General features: G+C 36.9%; 1 protein-coding gene across 1 annotated transcript in view; it reads right to left on the bottom strand.

Moving 5' to 3' along the window:
- The window catches only part of ANO3 (anoctamin 3), a gene marked incomplete at its 5' end in the record, with an annotated part of 218,119 nt that extends 205,149 nt beyond the window's left edge, over positions 1-12,970 (bottom strand). Inside the window, one exon of the mRNA XM_081154128.1 lies at positions 12,805-12,970. Within this exon, the coding sequence (XP_081010254.1) occupies positions 12,805-12,970 (166 nt within the window). The remainder of the gene's footprint in view (positions 1-12,804) is intronic.
- Between the last annotated feature and the right edge of the window lie 7,125 nt (positions 12,971-20,095).

The raw sequence follows: 20,095 nt of genomic DNA, 5'->3' as shown, positions 1-20,095 counted from the left end.
GGGGTGGTATGGTTGCAGACAGCTGTTTGCCAGAAGCACATGGGAAATATGAGGAGAATCACGCAAATAAAGACTCTGTCTTCTTCCTCACAAGGCTCAGGGTATATAAATGAAAGTTGATTACTTCCCCTCTACTCAAGGGAAAGTAATCAGATGAATCACTGATTACTTCATTTCTGTTTTCTACAAATGGATTTAATTTTACAATACTATTATTTATCAACACCTTAAACATCTCCTGAACCTAAAAGATGTAAACATGTGTTCTCAACCATTACCAGCAGATGGCAGTAGTAGACAGATGAGCCAGCCATGACCTCACATAATAAAGCAGTTTCCCAAAGAAATATGCTTCTAAACCCAGGCAGGTGTCTGATGAAAATAATTAGTCATAAAATGATAGTAAATGCATGAGGCAGTAATTAAAATTTTCAGGAGTATAAATTTTCATCTTTTTTTCAGAGTTTAGTCTGAATTTTTATATATTGAGATTTAAGGATGATATATTTAAGTTAGTTGTAAAATTCATTTAACTAAAATAAGATATGCCATGCTGGTCTTTTTGCCTTTTATTAAAAGGTGAACTGCCATATTTGTTCATATGACTTAAAGAAAACTTCATCTGATCAAGAAGTGTTCAATATATGAAAATAAAATTGTAGCAGGGAACAATTTTGCATCGTTTTATTAAAAGACCCAATATGAACATAGGGGTTAAAAGAGTCTTAAACGGATTGTACATACTAAGGTGACCTAAGCAAAAACTGCTCCTAGGGGCACTTGAGCCAAGAGGTGAGAAACAGTTACCGCACAGAAGAAATTGGATTTGTCATGTCTCTGCTTAAAATCATCCAAAGGCTTTTATTAATGTATAAGTTAGTATGTATTATGAATTTAAGTACTTTAGGTGTCTGGTTCTTGCCCATGTCTCCTGCTTTATCGTTTGCTATTGTCCCACGTGTATCCCATGCTCCAGATGTGGAGTATTATTTTCGGTGCCTTGTACACATCGATTTTTTCAATGCCTCCTTCCTCATTTATCATTTATTGTGCTGTCCAACTGGATGCACAGCCTTCTTCTTTGCAGGCTCATTCCTTCTCATACTTCAGATCTCTCAGATTTCATCCCTGTCAAAAGCTTTCTTTACTCTAGATCGAGGGTGGGGAACTTTTTTTCTGCCAAGGGCCATTTGGATATTTATAACATCATTCGAGGACCAGACAAAATTATCACCTTAAAAATTAACTAAGAAAAAAGTTCCTAGATTTATTGAATTTTGAGTCCCATCTGCGGGTGCCTTGGCAGGGCCGGACCAAATGATTTATTGGGCCCCATATGGCCCACAGGCCAGACATTCCCCACCCCTGCTGTAGAGGATGGTTCAGTAGTCCTGCTACGTGGCTTCCAGGTTGTTTTATGCATGTCCCTCTTGAGTTTCAATCACACCCAGTTCTCCCTGTTTATTTCTCTGATCCTTTCATTGGGCCCTGGGCCCTAAACAATAGCAGCTATTCATTCATTGGCCATTACCATTCGCCAAACATTTCAAAGTACATGCTACATGCCATCTGTGAGGTACCAGGGGTTCGCTGCAGACTGTATCCTTAGGAAAATTACAGTCTCTGAGCTCATTATTTCTTGCTGTTTTTCCCTCTCGTGGTTTACATAGTATACCCTATGGCTAGCATTTGGTTTGGTTCTTTGGTTGTCTTCTGGCCTCTTTCATTCTGCATACTCTACTCATGAAGCCTAGCACACTTGTCCCCATTTGAGCTAGCACAATAGCCATTGCTCCAACTACTTTCAGGAGTCACTATCTCAGGGCAGCCTATTGATTAGGTCACATCCACAAACTGCACTACTGCTTCCTGTGCTTCTCATATTAGACCAAATCTTATAAATAAAAAGCGAGAGGTACTTCCAAATTTGACATTAATCCTGAAAAAAACTGAGAGATTCCAAGGCAGAGTTTTGTTTATTTTGCCATAATAAAAACAAGATATGACTTCCTTTTGCACTGCTGGTCATTGCAGATTTCTACTCAAATAAAACAAACACCACCCACAAAAATGGAATGATTAAGCAGGCTCAGATCACACAAAACCTTGAGTATAACTCTTTGAAGTTCTACCCAAGTTTCTAACTCATATTTATCTTAAAGCTCCCCATCTCACCATCTCTTTTCCCCAGAGGTTTAAGCAGCTCCTGGAAAAGAATTTTTTAGATGTGCAGTGGTGCATCCTCCACCAGGGACATCTGGCACTGCCTAGCGACACTTTGTCAGAACTGGGCAGGGGATAGGGGATCCTACTGTCATTGTTGAGGCCTGGGATGCTGTTAAACACCCTACAATGAGCAGGATAGATTTTTGCAACAAAGAATTTTTCTGGCCAGAAATATCAATGGTACCAAGACAGAAACACTGATCTAGCAGATGGCAAACACACAAGCTGGAACGAAAAGTGACAACTTAGAAGCAAGTTTTCCAATGATGCAGGACACCAGCTCTCCCCTCTTCTCCTCAGTTTTGTTTATACATAAAAATAAACATGTGCCATGGTATGGGGCTATGGGTTTAAATATTTTTCTTCTGAAAAAAATTATCTTTAATAGATTGGAATGTTGGGAGCCAGTGACTGTTTGGACATGGTCCACGTCACCTGAGGGTCTGGAGCCAAGGACTTGACCCTCCCCACAAGTTCCCATGAGGAGCTGAGATAAAGATATTACTATGGTCTGGACTTACGCAGGAGGCAGGATGTTTACTCTGAAAGAGTGTTCATGCCGCCTTGAAGGAACTACTTTGCATCACCCTCACCACATTATCACTTGTTTGTTACTATATAATAAAGGCACTGAAGCCATTTGGGGCTGCTCCTCATTAGAGCACAGTCCTCCTGATCCCATAACTTTGTCTGTCTCTTTCATTCCCACCAATCGAACTCAGGTTTGTTCATTTCTCAGGCCGGTTCCTGACATTGGAGGTTTATTTACATCGAGTTCTCTTAAGAGCTTTGCACATTTAGTTACTTTCTAAAAAAATACTGCCCTTTGGGGGAGTTCCCATCAGTTCAACTGTTTGACAGAAGCAAATTTGCAGTAAGCTGATATGAAGCAGCCCCTAGGGACATAAAAGACCAAGAGGTAGGAGTGAACATAGATACTTTCTAGGGGAAAAGTGAGAAAACAGAAGAGCCCTGAGAGGGTGAGTGCAACAAATTAATTTAAATTGTTGTTGGTCAAACAAAGTAGGAAGTAGCATGGGAAAATATAGAAGAGAAAAATTCAAGAGATTGTACATTTAAAACGGAAAGTAGAAAGGAGGTGGGGGCAGGTAGAAGAGGGTAAAGGGGGGATAAATGGTGATGGAAGGAGACTTGACTTTGGGTGGTGAACACACAATACAACATACAGATGATGTATTAGAGAACTGTACACATGAAACCTATATAATTTTACTAACCAATGTCGCCTAAATAAATTCAATAAAAATTTAAAAAACTAAACTCAGCCCGGCCTGGCGTGGCTCAGCAGTTGAGCATCGACCTAGGATCCAGGAGATTGGGGTTCGATTCCTGGTCAGGGCACATGCTCGGGTTGCAGGCTCGATCCCCAGTTGGGGGCGTGCAGGAGGCAGCTGATTAATGACTCTCTCATCACTGATGTTTCTCTCTCTCTCTCCCTCTCCTTTCTTCTGAAATCAATAAAGATATATATATTTTTTAAAAATTAAAATCAGAATGTGAAAAAAGAAAGTGGGAGAAAAATCAGTCTGTCAAGGGTTCCAAATGGCTCCAGGAAAAGGCCAGCTTATTATTGATACTACTAGGTGCACCACAGTGTCCTTCCTCTGGCCATTCATTCCAGTCAGTGTTTGGAATTGGCTGCAACAGCCAGTCTTGGTCTGATGTGTTTGGCATAAAGGGCCAGATCCACTGTTCCTCAAGAAACTATTTCTGTAAATAGGCTCCATAAAGACTGCTGCCTCACTTTATGAAAGTAAACAAAAGTGTTTCTTAAAACCTAGGATAGCCGAAGCATACAGCCATGGCTGTGCCCAGATTCTCCTGCTCGCAATTCAATGTCCATTAATTATCACACTGGTCACAAAGGAGATGACCCTCTCCACTAAACATTTTGGTCCATGCATGGACACAGACACCCCTCCTTTCCCAGCTCCTTCAGACAGGAACAGACACACATACATGCACCCAAAAAACAAACACCCTAAATGATTAAGGAATTTTAAAAAGTTTAAAAATTTAAAAGCACAGTAACAAATATCTAGTGATAATCTGAGTTTAAATTTGCATGTATATCTCAAATACTTTTATAGCGTGTACCGTGTCCCAGGTTTTATTCTAATCACTTAACAAATATTAACCGATTTGACTTTATATCATCCCTATGAATAGGTACTACCATTATTCTTATACAGATGGGGAAACCGAGATACAAGAAGCTATTTAAAACATGTCCAAGGTCAACTAGCTGGTAAAAGATAGACATGGGATTCTAACCAAGATGTCTGAGTCCAGAGTCTACGATGTCAAGCATGGTGGTATATATGTGACTTTTGGTGACATTATAATTCAAGGAGAGTTTATCTACTTTAGTAAATATTTCTGCAATTTCAATTTGTGAAATCTTTCAAGACCTAAGATGTACAGCTTATGAGAGCCAAGCATCAACTCTCAAAAATTAAGAAATATATTAAGGTAAAGGTGTATATTAAATAAAGATTTAAGATCTTTGTGGGGTGGTGTTGGTCAGGAAAGTTTCAGAGATGACTGTTTTGAACCATGTATTAATTCAGTAAATTCATGTTTCTGTTGTTTACAAGAACTGAAACAGCTCCTACTGATTTAAAACAAAACAAAACACTACAACACAGAGGCCAATCCTGGTGCCTATGGATCATAATAATTGGCACTATGTTTTCCCCTTTAGTGTGACTACAAAAAATATATAACATGTGTAATCATTTGTTACTAGCCATTTCCCTAGTTCTTCCTTTGGCTAAAACACATTGCCTCTCGGCTCAAAAATTCACACATAGCACAAACAATGTTGGCCTTGTTTGGCACCAGATCCCCAAAACTTAACACAGTATGGCACAGAATAGGCGCTAAATAAATACTATAACATGAATTACAGTGATCTACAATGTGAGGAAGGCAGAGAAGTACACTTATCATTGTGTTCTATGATTGAGATTTTAATTGACTGACTGACTACCAAGCTGTGTCAAAAAAAATCTTCACAGAGGAAAAAATACGGGGAGGAATTTTGAGAAAAAGGAGTTTTCCAAGGGAAGAGGCAGAGGGAAACACATTTTTTATAGTACCAAAAAATAAATAGCATCAATCCTGATATGAACTCTTTTAAGAAAATAAAATGGACTTAACTGAACTAAGTCTGGGTTCAGTCTAGCTTCAGTTAGAGCTTTGTTTGTACCCAACCGTTTCAGTGGCATCTATCTCTTGGCTCAGCTTCCTCTACCAGTTTTTCTCTATCATGAGGCTACACGGACACTTCTGACACCAGGCTCTCTCATCTTCTCCCCTAGTCCAGAAGGTAAGCCCAGCATTCCTAACCAGAGTCCTAAAGTCCACTCGGATTGGGCAATCTTTTTTTTTTTTTAATATATCTTTATTGATTTCAGAGAGAGGAAAGGAGAGGGAGAGAGAGAGACAGAAACATCAATGATGAGGGAGTCATTGATCGGCTGCAGCCCGCAACCCGGGCATGTGCCCTGACCAGGAATCGAACCCTGATTGCCTGGATCCTAGGTCGATGTTTAACCGCTGAGCCACGCCCGGCTGGGCGGATTGGGCAATCTTAAGTCTTCCTTCTAAACAGTAAGATATGCCATGGTTAGACAAACTCATAGAGAATACGGCTTTATCCACTAACATCGGGACTGGAATGGGCAAAGGAAGGATTCTTGAAGCCTGGCTAACAGTTTTCATAAAGAAGGGTAGATGTTCACTGCTACAACCATTATCACCACAACTGCCAAGACATGTATTTAGTCCTAAAACCACTTACTGAAAAGAAAAATCCGTTTCCCCATATAAGAAAGATTTGCCCCCAAGTTAACCTGAAAATATAGAAACACAGGAAGTCCTTAATATCAGCAACTCTGCGGCCACAGGCTCTCAGATGGGGAGAATCTGTGGCCCAGTTCCTACCCAGATGGTTAAATATGACATCTCTTAGTGGCTATGCAAGTACACATCCCTGCATGAAATAAAGACCAGGCACATGGAGAGCCCTCACGGACTCCACCCTGAAATAGAACGGAATCAGACAGGCTAGGCCAGTGGGAGGCCCCTGGAGGAGTTTCTGTAAACAGCCTAAGATTAGCCGTTTCCTCCTTCTGCCCCTATAAATTAAATAAAAATCTCTCTTTAGCGGGAGGAAGAGAACATCTCAATGTTGCCTTGGGGACACATTAAACTTTTATATGAGGCTTAGTTTTCATGTTTTAGCTGCAAAAGAATATAGAGTCAGGAACCTGAGAGCAGAGGTTAAGGCCAGAGTTTGTTAGGCTTCCGTGAGTTAAGAAGGATGATTTGGCTGTGGGCCCAGCCTGATGTTACCAGGCCCTGACTAGAAAAAAAGAGCAAGGCTAAGATGGGGCTCCCACAAACACCGAGCTGCCTGTCAACCGCATTGGTCAGTGCTGTTAATTTAGTATTTGAGGCCTGCTTTTCTATCCAGACTTACACTACCCTACAACATGGCTTTTCCACTCCAGCCAGGCAAGTCTGTTGTCACTATTCTACCCTAAACTGGAAATTTACCACCACGTCTACCACTGAACTCTTCCTGTTGTAAGTAACAGAAGACTCAACTGAGAAATAACCAATAAGGAATCTATTGGGCCAATAACTGAAATGCTTGGAAGGAAGGCAGAACTTCAGCCACAGCTTAAATTAAGGGCATGGACTTTATCTTCAAAGAGTAGGAAAGGAGTTAATTCCCCAAAATGAATCCAGACTATTCATACTGGAAGCAACAGGTAAGTATGCAGGGATGGCAATAACTAGCCAACACATGCACACATAGGAACACAAATGAATACTTCATGATGCCCTGTTCTGTGGTCAACCTACGTTACCCACGAATGACCTATTCCTTTCTCTTCAAAAGTCTGTACCCCTTTAAAATTTCTTTCCTTTTCTATTCTCTTTGGAACATACTGATTAGTCTTCTGAAAATCCAGAACACATATTCTTTATCACTGATTTTCCCTTTGGCAAACACTACAAGGAATGGCTGCCTCACGTTTCCCTCGAGTGATCAGTCCCAACTTCCAAGCAGATGTGTTTGCTGTCAGAGTTAATCCAAAAGCCCACTGTACAGGAGACAGAAAATCTTTCCCATAAGAAACGATATAACACACAGTGTTGGCTTTCCAGGATAGCTTGGCAAAATTTAATTAAGTCATCATGTGACTGAGGTATAATATTACACTTCTAATGTGACTTTTCAGAGCCAGGCCAAATCCCTTACCATTTTTTAACATCTGCCACTTATGCTGGGAGAGGAAAGAACACTGCTTCCACCTCTCACAGTGCTGGGCCCGGGGGGCAGAATGGGGTGCTCATTCCCAATCACTTGCGATGGCTCCCGTATTCTCACGAGGGTCTTCAGCAATACAGATGCTGGAGTTGTGCTCAAGAGGTGAGCTTGAGTGAGACAGCAGGGGACAGAGGATGCAGAACAGAATGTGATATTTGTGGGGTGTGAGGAGTCCAGTGTGGACGAGGGTACAACAGGACCAAGTCAGGGTCCAGAGGGGTATGCATTAGAAAGAAACAGGAGGGGAGACACATGAATGAAGAGAGATTGTGACACGGGAGTGTAGACTGTAAGCCCTGGAAGAGGCTCGTCTCTCGCTTAACTTTCAGGAAACTAAAAGACTAAACTGACATAAACATGTTCAAACTATATTACAGAACCTTCATACAAGTTGTATGAAAAGGTAAAATTAATACATGATCAATCAATGTAGAAAACAGCAAAAATAAAAAAGGTAAGTTTTATTGTAGTCCTATCCCTTGGACTAATAGATTTTACTATTTTGGTGTATGTTTTTCTTGTATTTTTTATTGCACAAATCTCACTCACTTATAAACATCTACGTGTAGTTTTTCTGTCTCAATGTCATGGCCTAAATATTTTCCATGCTAATAACATTTTCTATAATATCAATGTCTAAAACATGCTTTCTTGGGGGTATGCTATAGTTTAATTATTTACTAAATACAATGTTGCTGGACTCTTAATTTGTTTTCCATTTTGCCTATTAAAAGCAACACTGCAATAAGCATCTTTGCTCCATTATTTCTGTATACTTACCTGATTTTATTTGAAACAAATTCCTAGAACTACAGTTTCTGAATCCAGGCTATGCATCATATAAAATCCATTTGAAAGATAATGTCAAATTTCTTTCCAGAATAGCTTCTTCACTAACCTCTATGCTCTTGTTTATATAACTAAATAGCGGTTTTCAATTTTGTTTCTACCTTTACATAAGAACATACTTCATACATGCAGGGTTTGACTAATTTCATAGTATGTACCTGAACCCCACTATTTTGTCTCCCACTTTAAAAAACCATTGGATTTAAAGTGAGACTGATTAAAGTACAAGAGAATCTTGAATCTACTGTACTTTAAAAGAGAATAATATTGTAAGCTACAGTAAGGTACATTTTATAATTGGCTATAAATTATTGGTAGCATACCTGATTTCGTACTTTAGATGAAAACACCCCCACTACTTAAAAGAGAGCTTAGCTCCTTGTCAAGTGCTTCCCAGAAGGAGCTTTATGAATAAAGACTGTGGCTATATTTCATCATGCCAACCTGAGAATCTCATAAATATTTCATCACGAGCCTTGTTTTTATATAAAGTATTGGATAAGCAAAGGTACTAATGTCTATTCCAAAAAAATAGGGTAAATTTTTTTATCTCGTATCAGGAAGACATGATACCTGGAAACCTTTGAGAAGTGATATCTATCTATCATCTATCTTGTCTCTCTCTCTCTCTCTCTCTCTCTCCAGCTTAGTGAACTCCATCAGGTATTATGCAGTAATGCAATGACCACTTATCAATACTTCCATTAGCACTCCCTTGTATGTTATCAGAAAGGCCACTTTTTAATTCACGATTTTGATTATATACTCAAAGTCTAACAGAATACTTTCAGCAGGCATTTAACGAAATGACAGTTGTTGAGGTTACAGTATCACATTAGCATTAACAGTATCACATTAGCATTAACTCTTCACTTCTGCCAAGGCAGTCAACGTATGCATATTATATGAACCTAGATTGCTCTCCCTGAGACAGAATGAGTTGAAGGCCCCCAGGCAGAGCCATTAAGAGATCAGAGTCATATTTAAAAATTCCACACAGGAAGTAAAGGTTTCTATCAATTGGTCCATCTTTGTAAAGTCATATTAGGAACAAGCAATTCAGCTCTTGTTCAAGGAGCTCTCTCTACTGGTCCTTCTTTGGGGAATAGAAGAGAAATACAACATATCTCTTATGCTATGGGAGTTTATTTTCTATTTGATAATATTTCAATGAAATCGACACCGAATATCTAACAGCTAAAACACTTAACTGGGTACAAAAGTCTGCTAACATAAGGCTTTTGTCTAGTGGTTATTGGAACAAAGTCACATGCATATAGTGTGTGTGTGTGTGTGTGTGTGTGTGTGTGTGTGTGTGTGTGTGTGTGTGTGTTGGGGGGGTTACTGATCCATTTACCTACTTGGCAGAGTGTTTTCGTATTTTTTCTTATATTTACATATTACCTCCAGATGAATTCAGAATCAAACCCTTCTTTTTATTTGAATATTTTTTCTTTTTATTGAATTTATTGGGGTTACATTGGTTAATAAAATTATATAGGTTTCAGTCAAACCCTTCTAAAAAGCCCTCCTTCTCACCCTTCATATAAACTTTCTGTTGTAAATGTACAATCTCTTCTATATTTTCCCATGCTATTTCCTACTTCTGTTTGACCAATAACAATTTAAATTAATTTGTTGTACTCACCCTTCCAGGGCTCTTCTCTCTTTTCTCAGTTTTCCCCTAGATAGTATCTATGTTCAGTCCTACCTCCTGGCCCTTTATGTCCCTAGGGGCTGCTTCATATCAGCTTACTGAAAATTTGCTTTTGTCTGAACAGCTGAACTGACAGGAACTCCCCCAAAAGAGGAACATTCACCTGTTTTGTTTAATGTTCTTATGCTAGGAATCTTGCATATGCATGTTAAGTACCTATGGCCACACCACTGAGACTTAAGGACAGAACCCCTTCCCCACTTCAACTGTCATCTTGTTTTCATTTTCATATAGAGCCCAGGCTCTAACTCTCAATCACAAATATTTAGTTAATATATTTTGAATTAATACAACTTGACTCTTGGAAATAGGGCAAAAAGATCGATCAGACAAAATAGATTCTAGACTCTTCAATGGTCCATAAAAGTTTCAAATGAAGGACAATTTCCACAATGGTACTCTCCTATACAATGGTACTCTCAGGTAACAAATTATGTGATAATTTCAACATAATATTTTGGCAGATAAAATACATATACAGCTTGATTTAAACAAATATTCCCTATCACAGAAAATTCACTGAAAGATAAACTACACTGTATTATTTGGTCATTTAGTTAATCACATGCATTAGATGCGGATTACCCACAGGCACAAACAATTAGCCTCGAGAAACATGTTCCATTGTTTACAAAAACAGTTTTTACACCTCTCACTAATATACTACCTTGAAGATAACTCATACCTATGGAATCTCAATAGTTCTCACAAGTTGTCTATAAGGTAGAGTTCATTTACCTTAAACTTTTTTCAATAGGAGGAGAATCCAAAGACCAAAAAAGTTGATTATAGATTACTATCACCAAAAATTGAAAATGTAGTAATGGGAAAATCTCTGTAGGGAGCCCTTGCCAATGAACCTATCACGACCACTGACAAAACACATCGTTCTCAAACTTCAGTGCATGCACTACAGAATATGAAGGGGGCTAATCTTTCAGTCCCTTAGCCAGGCTGTCATGAATCAAAACATAAAGAACCTTTTATTGCCAGGCACCCTACTGAGTGATGGGGCTGTACCAGTGAACAAAGGTAGAGAAGACAAATATTAAACTAATGTGCATACTAATGAACATGAAATTTATACTGCAATAAATGCTAAGGAATGTTAGAGGTGATTTAGGGGTTATTGACAAAAGTAAGAATGTAAGAAGGAAGTGGCATTTCTAGGGAGCTTATTTGCGCTGAATCTGAGGCACTGCCAGGATACTGAGATAAAAGTGTCTTACTGGCTGTGGGGAGGAGTTCATACTTGAGCTATAGATGTGAAGGTGAACTGTACAAAGACAACTCCTGAATCTACTGAAATAGATTTGCAGAGACAGAGATAAATAGAAGACAAAAAATGGCAAAAAGAACACAGGAATTTAAATCAAGAACATAGGAATTTAAATCATGATAGCATTGGCAAATACTTTGTTTATAAACTTTCTTTTCCTATCCAAATATATTGTAATAAGCTATGTTAATTTATAAAGAACTGATGTTTCCACTTAATAAAACTGTAGGTTTAAAAATTAGTAAAGATAACCTGGAGATCTCTTTTCTTACAGTTGAAAGAAATATATACAAAAGATTGTGACCTCCTGTTTATAGAACTGCCCATATTGTAAAATAAGTCATGTAATAACAAAAGAATCTACAAACTACAAGTCAGCGATTGGTTGTGAGTCACATAAAACTTCTTTTCAAACATTTAAAAATAAACGTGTGCCGAATTCCCTTAGAAGAATTCTCTGGTTGTAAAACAGTATTCATTATTTCTACAAGGACTTTTTATTGGACAAAGATTAATGTCCAGTAACATTAGAGCTGCAAAGTCTTTGCTTAGCTTTCACATTCACATTACACTGACTTTTCTTAATGGGGAAAGATAAACAAATCATAATGAAATTTTCCTTTTGGACTTTTAACATATTTATTTATTTACAAAATTTTTCTACAAACCACAATTAATTCATTATTGACATATCATAGCTGTTGATTATAAACAAAACCCTCAGAATTTTTGATAACTGCAAACTATTAGTGTACAGCATTATTTACTCAAAATCACAGAACGAGAATGAAAACTGCAATTCCGATAAGGAACACCTATAGTTGTCAAACTAGGAATTCTACACATTGAATCTATCAATACTGTCATCTCGTGTAGAATCTAAGTCAAGTCATAAATTAACATAGCCAACAGGAATATTCTCTTGTTCTGAACGAGAAGGTAAAGAACATATCGTCTTTCATATAATTACGTAAAATAAAACATAAATACAAGAGATGGAAGATGGCAGAACTTTCTTTTTTGCAGTTTATGAATAAAATCCCCAGTTTTATCAATCATCCCAAATAAAACTAAGCCTTGAAAATCTTGAGCATTAAAAAACACACACAAAACCTACTTACCTATTAATATTTTTCTTAGTTCACTGAATTTCTTTTCTGACATTTCCCTCTATTGGCAAAACCCTCTGTTCCTTTTGTGAAAGATTTATATATTTTTGAGAAAAAATAACACGAAAAGCTAAAATTAGCATCAGCTCTACCACTGCAAAGTAAGTGCCATGGAGATTTCTCTTTTACATATCTGACATTAGAGAAGTGCAGATGTAAGTTAGGGTACTCAGTAATATCAGTCTAAAGCTGAGCTTACCAGCGGGGACAGAACTGGAGTGCTGAAGTTCCAGCCGACTGGAATCACCAGAGGGTTCCGTCAAAGAGGTTAAAGTAAAATTTGAGTTGGAAGCATGTTCATGTCTCAGGCCTTCAGAAGAAAGATAATCCAGTTCAAACTTCACAGCTGACATTGCAAAATTCATTGACAGCTCTGTAATACTTTCAACAATAAAGATAAATTTAAACAAATCAGAGGAGGGAGCAAAATCACTGTATTAGAATCAGTGATAACTCCAGGCTTTCCAGTAATTATTTTCACTGGGAAATCCAAAAGACATAAAAGATGCAGAGCTGGGTCTCAGAAGTTTTCCGTACTCACGCCTCTCCGAGGCAACTGACTTCAATAGGGTGGAAGAATTCTAGAGTTGTTTTTCTTGAAGATGTCTTGCTGTCTTTAAGTGAGAGCAGCACTAACCCCATCTCAGAGAAGCTGCAGTGAAAAGTGAAATGGGCTAAGTGAGGACATAGAGAGGCCGCAGAGAGATGCCTTTAATAACTTGGTATTATAAGTTCACATTCACATTCCTGTACACAAAAGATCAGCTGGGTGGGGCTAAAGACTGTCAGAGAATGCAACTTTATTACACTGGGCAGTGCATCAGAGGAATGTTTTAATCTGGAAGCAAATTAATCCTAAATTATATTTTCTGGGTCAGGATTTTGAGACAGTGGCAATATTGCTTATTGAAAAATGACTATGATTGTGGAGATTAAATGGTGAATTAAACTAAAAAACTTCTGCACAGCAAAAGAAACAACCAGCAGAATGAAAAGGGAACCTATGTAATGGAAAAACATATTTGCAAATCATATATTTGATACGGAGTTAATATCCAAAATATGTAAAAAATAATGAGCAAACAACCTGCATGTCCCTGAAGAAGACATACAAATGGTGAACAGGTACATGAAAAGCTCAATGTCACTTATCAGCAGGGAAATGCAAATTAAAACCATTATGAGATATCACCTCACACCAGTGAGAATGGCTACCATCAAAAAAACAACAAATAACAAGCCCTGGTAAGGAGGTGGAGAAAAAGGAATCCTCGTGCACTGTTGGTGGGAATGTAAATTGGTGCAGCCACTGTGGGAAACAGAATGAAGATGCCTTATAGAATTAAAAATAGAGATGCCATGCAACCCAGCAATATACTAATTCAAAAAGGTATATCCACCCGTGTTCACTGCAGCATTACTTACAATAGCCAACATCTGGAAGCAGCCTAGATGTCCATCAATAGGTGAGTGAGTAAAGAAAACAAAGATACAATGGTATTTTACTTATCAACAAAAAAGAATGAAATCTTGCTTTTTGCAAACATATGGATGAACCTGGATGGTATTGTGCTAAGTGAAATAAGTCAAAGACAGACAAACACTGTAAAATTTCACTTATATGTGGAACCTAAAAAACGCACAAAACAAATGAATAAACAAAACATAAGAGAAACAGACCCACAGAGAGAGGACAAGCTGGTGTTTGCCAAGGGAGTGTTGGGGTAAGGTGATGGGAAAAAAAGAAAAAGAAAAGAAATAGCAAGTGTTGGTAAGGATGCGGATAAAAGTGGACACTAGTGCGCTATTGATTGAAATATAAGTTAGTCCAGCCCCTATGGAAAACAGTGTGGAGGTTTCACAAAGACTTAAACACGGAACTAGCATATGACCCAGCAAGCCCACTTCTGGATACAAATCCAAATGAAATGAAATTACTATCTTGCACAGGTATTTTCATCCCCATAAACACTGCAGCAGTATTCACAATAGCCAACACAGGCAAGCTACCTAAGTGTCCATCAGTCTCACCTTCCAGGAAGATTGACTGTTATCTTTTACTTACTGTCTTTATTCCTATTTCCCTGAAATGTTATTTTGCATACTTTAGTCTGCTTAGTGACTACCATAATACAGCACACTTATCTGAGTTTAACAAACTGGTACTTTGTCTTTTGTTAACCAATGCCACCCCAAAAAATTCAATTAAAAAGTGAAATAAATTGGTATTTGTCAATTCTTGAAAAATGCATAGACCTTAGAACCCTATTTAGCTCCTTTTATCTGTCTCCTGCCTTTTGGAGTTATAATTCTTGTAAGGACTATATATATATGTAAGGACTATATACACATATATATAGTCCTTACAAGAAAAATTATCATGGTTTCACTTAGATTTTACTAAAATATTTACCCTGTCCTTGGCTCTTCATTTCTTTTTGCAATTTCATATTTCTCTAAGACTTCTCTGAGAAATTCTACTTATTGAGAAAAACCATACATTTAACCTCAGTTTTCTCATTGGCATTGCTTATTGGACTTACCCATAAAGTATTAATACATTTTCCATGGCCACACCTCAGATTTATGGAAACAGAAATCCCTGACGTGGAGTTGGAGGAGTTGCATGTTTCAACAGCCATCTATCAATCTCAGTAATGAGTCATATTTGGGAATCAGTGGATTAGATATTTCCCAAGAGCCCATCAGTTATTTAAGATGCTATGATACAAGATTCTAAAGATTTTATATTGGTTATCTCCAAAAAATCCACTTAAAATTTAAAAGCAGTTTAGAAGTCATGTATCCAAACTTTTCTTTTTTTTTTTTCTATAAACGAATTCCAGTGAAGTTTGTTGATTTGCCTAAACTTCCAGAATAAGTTATGAAAACAAAAACCAAGGCAAACTCCAGCTTGAATTCTGAGGCTTTTAGTATCTTTATGGCCAGAAAGAAAGAAAAAAATCTGTGAGGATTAAAAGACTTCTTTTACTTGGTGCCCAACTTTAGCTCTATTGAATGTTATTTTATTATGGCTTTTGATCCTATGTCTATTGATTAATGATCTTAACCTACTTAAGACATTTCCAAGACATCATTTTATACAATACCTCACATATAACAGGTTCACACATTGTATTAAAGTTGCTCAAAACCCTATAATCAATCAAACTTATTACACATCTAAATAAATATATTTTCATCCAAAGGCAACAAATACTGATAGAGGAAAATGTTCTAATTTTATTACAGTTACCATTCACATAAGTAATGTGTATTTCCAAGCTCTGGAAATATGCATTTCTAAATGAGCTGCTGAAAATTCACTATGGGATTCAATCTCAAACACCAATGTATTTTTAAAAACTCTACATAGAGTTAAAATATTCAATTTAGGACAAGTTTTATTAGAAATAATGGAAAAGTTATTTGAATGCACTAGTTGCACATTCCATCTCTGATGAACTATAGCCACAAAAATCCTTTTTGTCAGACCACCTCTACACTTATCACATCACACGACTGTCATCCTTAACCAAAGATGCATTCTCATACAGGAAGGTGATTATATGCATGTCCCTAAAAATGGGTTCTGAGCCAAGCAGTCAAGCACTTATAAGAAAGTAGCAGGATAATATCATGATTATATTTTTCAAGAATATAAAGGCTTCATAAAATAATTTTGCAAGAACGAAAGAAAAGGAAACATTTATTTTTCTTGAAATAGAGCAGATTACTTTGGCCACTTGTAAATAGACTTTTGATTGTTATAAAAAGCTTCACAGTTGACTTGGCCCTGGGGCTCATAGGGTTAAGGATGAATGTGCCCCTTCAAGTCCCTAGGTTCAAGAAATTGCACATTATTTTTTAATGAAGATCTTAAATTGCATATCTCAGTCAAGGTACTAAGAGAGATGAAAGTGGGTTAGAAGAAAACAATCAGAGCTTTGTTTTGATTCTGATAGTATGTAGAAAGAGTGTTGCAAAACTACACACTTAGTTTAATGGACATCTTCTACAAAAACATACTGTCATGCTATAAAATAACGGCTTACCGTGGAGATAAAACCTTCATTTTCCTGACTTTTCATTTAAAGTAATTAAAAAGGCAGCAGAGTAATGGGAAAAGTTGGAACTCTGAAATCATGGAACTGGGTTCAATCCTATTTCAGATATTAAGTACTTACAGTCATCTGTTAAATTTATTTGACATATTTAAATTGGTTTCCCCATGTGTGACAGTGGAATAATGATATCCATGCCTAGAAGGATGGTTTTAAGAATAAATGAAATAACATATTCAGAGCTGCTAGCATACATAACATTTGGCTCATGACTACCTACTCATTCAACACATTTATTAAGTGTTTTCAATATACCACTCATTGCTTTAGGCACTGTTTATCAAAATAGTGGGAAAGATAGAATAAAGCCAATAAAACTAGAATATGACATGAAGAACATTAAGAATCATTTAAAAGCTCACACACATATTAGGTATAAAGGTAGCGCAATAGGGTGGTCAAGGAAGTGCTCTTGGGAGGTGGTGTCTACATGGGAAGTCAAAGGCAAGAAGGGGTGTGCTTTGTGGATATGTGGTGCAAAAAGCTTCCAGGCAAAGGGAAAATGTCCATGAATAGGGTATGTGCTCCATCTGTTTGAGGACTGAGAGTAGGTTCAAAGGGTTCTAATATACCCCTAGAATATAAACTAAGAGATAATATAATAAACAGGATATATTAAACTCTATACCTAAGAACAGGGATACTAGGGTCAGACTGTCTTGTATCTGTGTCCTATGTCTACCTTTTGTGAGTCACTTAAACTTTTGGGTTTAGGTTTCCTCACCCCTAGGAACAACTATCCCCTAAGCCTCTTCTGAGAACTAAATGTGTTAATAAATATTAAAGTGCTAGTACATATTAAATAGCAAAGAATTATTGTTTTTTAAATTAATAGCAAAGTCTCATGCTCCTCTAATTGAAAACTCAACTTCCATTTTCTAAGAATATATTCCAATCAGAATTCTTGGACTTGATATTTTGAAATATATTTTATTCGTGTGAATTTTATGGGTACTTTCTATTCTGGAAATATGCTTTCCCTCTTCTTCTCTTGTTTTATTTTTAGGTTTCTTTCAGATAGAGTTAGGATTTTGTTTCTTTCCCAACTTTAGAAATCTTACTTAGGAGCTTTGCTGTCTTGGACATCAGTGAGCTATACAAATATTCTCAAGATTGAGGAATCATAAAATTCAAAGAAGAATCTAAAATTCAAGAACAAAGAGTTTCAATGTTTTCTTTTTGAAAATTGTGACAGTTGGGTTAAGTATCTTTATCTACTTTAAATCTGACTGGATTTTGGCATTTAAATAAAATGAAGACCACATTGCCTGTATTAAGACCTTTTATGTTTAAACTATGTATTTGCTTCTTGCTTTCCCATGCATTGTGCTATCCAATCCTGGCAATACCATCATGAAGTGTATATTATTTACTCCATTTTGGAGATAGAGAAACTAAGATTTATATGAAGTAATTTAAAATAGCTATGAGGTTAAATGTTAGAGGTAGAATTCAATCCAACACTTGTTCTTTATTGCTATTGTCTCAATATGTGTCTCCCCAAAAAACATTCATATGTTGAAATTCTAATCCCCAAAGCTGATGGTATTAGAAGTTGGTATTAGAAGTTGATGGTATTAAAGTACTTTGGGAAGTACTTTATTCATAAGGGTAGAGCCCTCATCAATGGCGTTAAAAAAATAATCTAATCGTCACAAAAATTTCATGAAAGTTACTTTTAATACATTAAAGACTTTACAAGAAGAAATCTCCAAATAAAGAAAATAATACTTTCTGTCCCAGATGGAATTTTTCAACTTTGCTTCCAATTTAATAAAGAATCAGTTTATGACCTAAATTACATTGAGTCCAATGGTGGGAAAACTTCTGTTCTGTTTTACATTGAATGTATTTTCTAATTAATTATTTAAACATCAAAACAGAGAAATGTACTTCAAAATTCTGTACATACTTTAATCTTTAATCATTTTAGCTCTTTTTATTTTTTTCTTTGAAGTCAGTCAAATCCCCCAGAACTAGCACTGTAGGATCATACAAGTGGATGCTTATAGTGTTGGGTAGAGTTTGATGATTCTCCAAATGGTAGATTTATTGCACTAACTGGATAGGTTTCCTAGCAGGCCTCTAAGAGCCTGTCTGCTAAAATTTAGGCACCTCTATTTCATATGCTAACTCATTATTAATCCACTGAAGAGTGATGACAGGTGCTACCATTTGAGTGCTTAAATATAACATGTTTTATGATAAGCACATTAAATGAATTATCTTTTATAATCCCACAACTATCACAAAAGGAGCATTTTAATGTTTACTTTAAGGGGGGGGAGAAAGGCTCAGGGAGGTTAAATAACATTCCCAGTTTACTCAGGTAGTGATGAAGGAGGCAAGATGTGAAACTTGGTCTGTGTGACCTGGAGCTGACACACAGAACACTACTAGTGTTCATTCTATGTTAGCTGCTTCACATATATAGCCCAAACCAACACTGGGAAGTGGACGTTTATATCACTATCCTGAGGAAACTGAAGTTAAATGATTTTTTTAAAATATGTTTTTACTGATTTTAGAGAGAGAGGAAGGGAGAGGGAGAGCAAGATAGAAACATCGATTGGCTGCCTCCTGCATGCCCCCTACCAGGGATTGAACCTGCAACCGGGGCATGTGCTCTGACCTGGAATTGAACCAGTGACCTCTTGGTGCATGGGCTGACACTTAACCATTGAGTTACACCTGCCAGGCTGAAGTTAAATAATTTGCACACTGTGAATAAAGCTAAGCCAGATTGTCACTATTATCACAACTAATAACTAGTAAGAAGAAATCACACAACCAAAAATGTCACTTCATTATTCTAATTTTTATAAGTTCAGATTGGTTAACATTAATGTAAATTACCAAAAGTTTGTCGCTTTCATGAAGAGTAGATGCTAGAACCAAAATGTAATTATCCCCTGCACTAATTAAGCCAGGACCTTTTCTCATGGAAGAATTCAACAGAATAAAAATGTCTGCATCTTTACTGTGCACTTATCAAGTATGTGACTACAAATAAGATGCCATCACCACCTCTTGGATTACATAGTAGTGATTGGAATGTCAACTTTTTTCTGTTTCCTCCCCACACACATTATTTCCCTTAATATTTTGTTTTATATTGCTTTATGTCATTTTTCCATGAAAATAATCTTCCTTTCCTCTTTTCCTGAAATTACACAACATGATTTACTTGAACTTCAGAAAGAATGCAAGCCCAAAAGGAAGCTGATTTGGCATTTACTTCCCATGAAAAATCTCGTTATACTGTGTGTTTTTTGTTGTTGTTGCTTTGTTTTATTTTGCATATGGTCCCTTAAGCAAAAAGACATTCATTGTACCTATTTATAAATTTGTTTCACCTTCCTATTA

Source organism: Miniopterus schreibersii (assembly GCF_964146895.1).
Source record: "Miniopterus schreibersii genome assembly, chromosome: 12".
NCBI classification, from domain to species: domain Eukaryota; kingdom Metazoa; phylum Chordata; class Mammalia; order Chiroptera; family Miniopteridae; genus Miniopterus; species Miniopterus schreibersii.
This window is presented reverse-complemented; position numbering and strand designations above follow the sequence as displayed.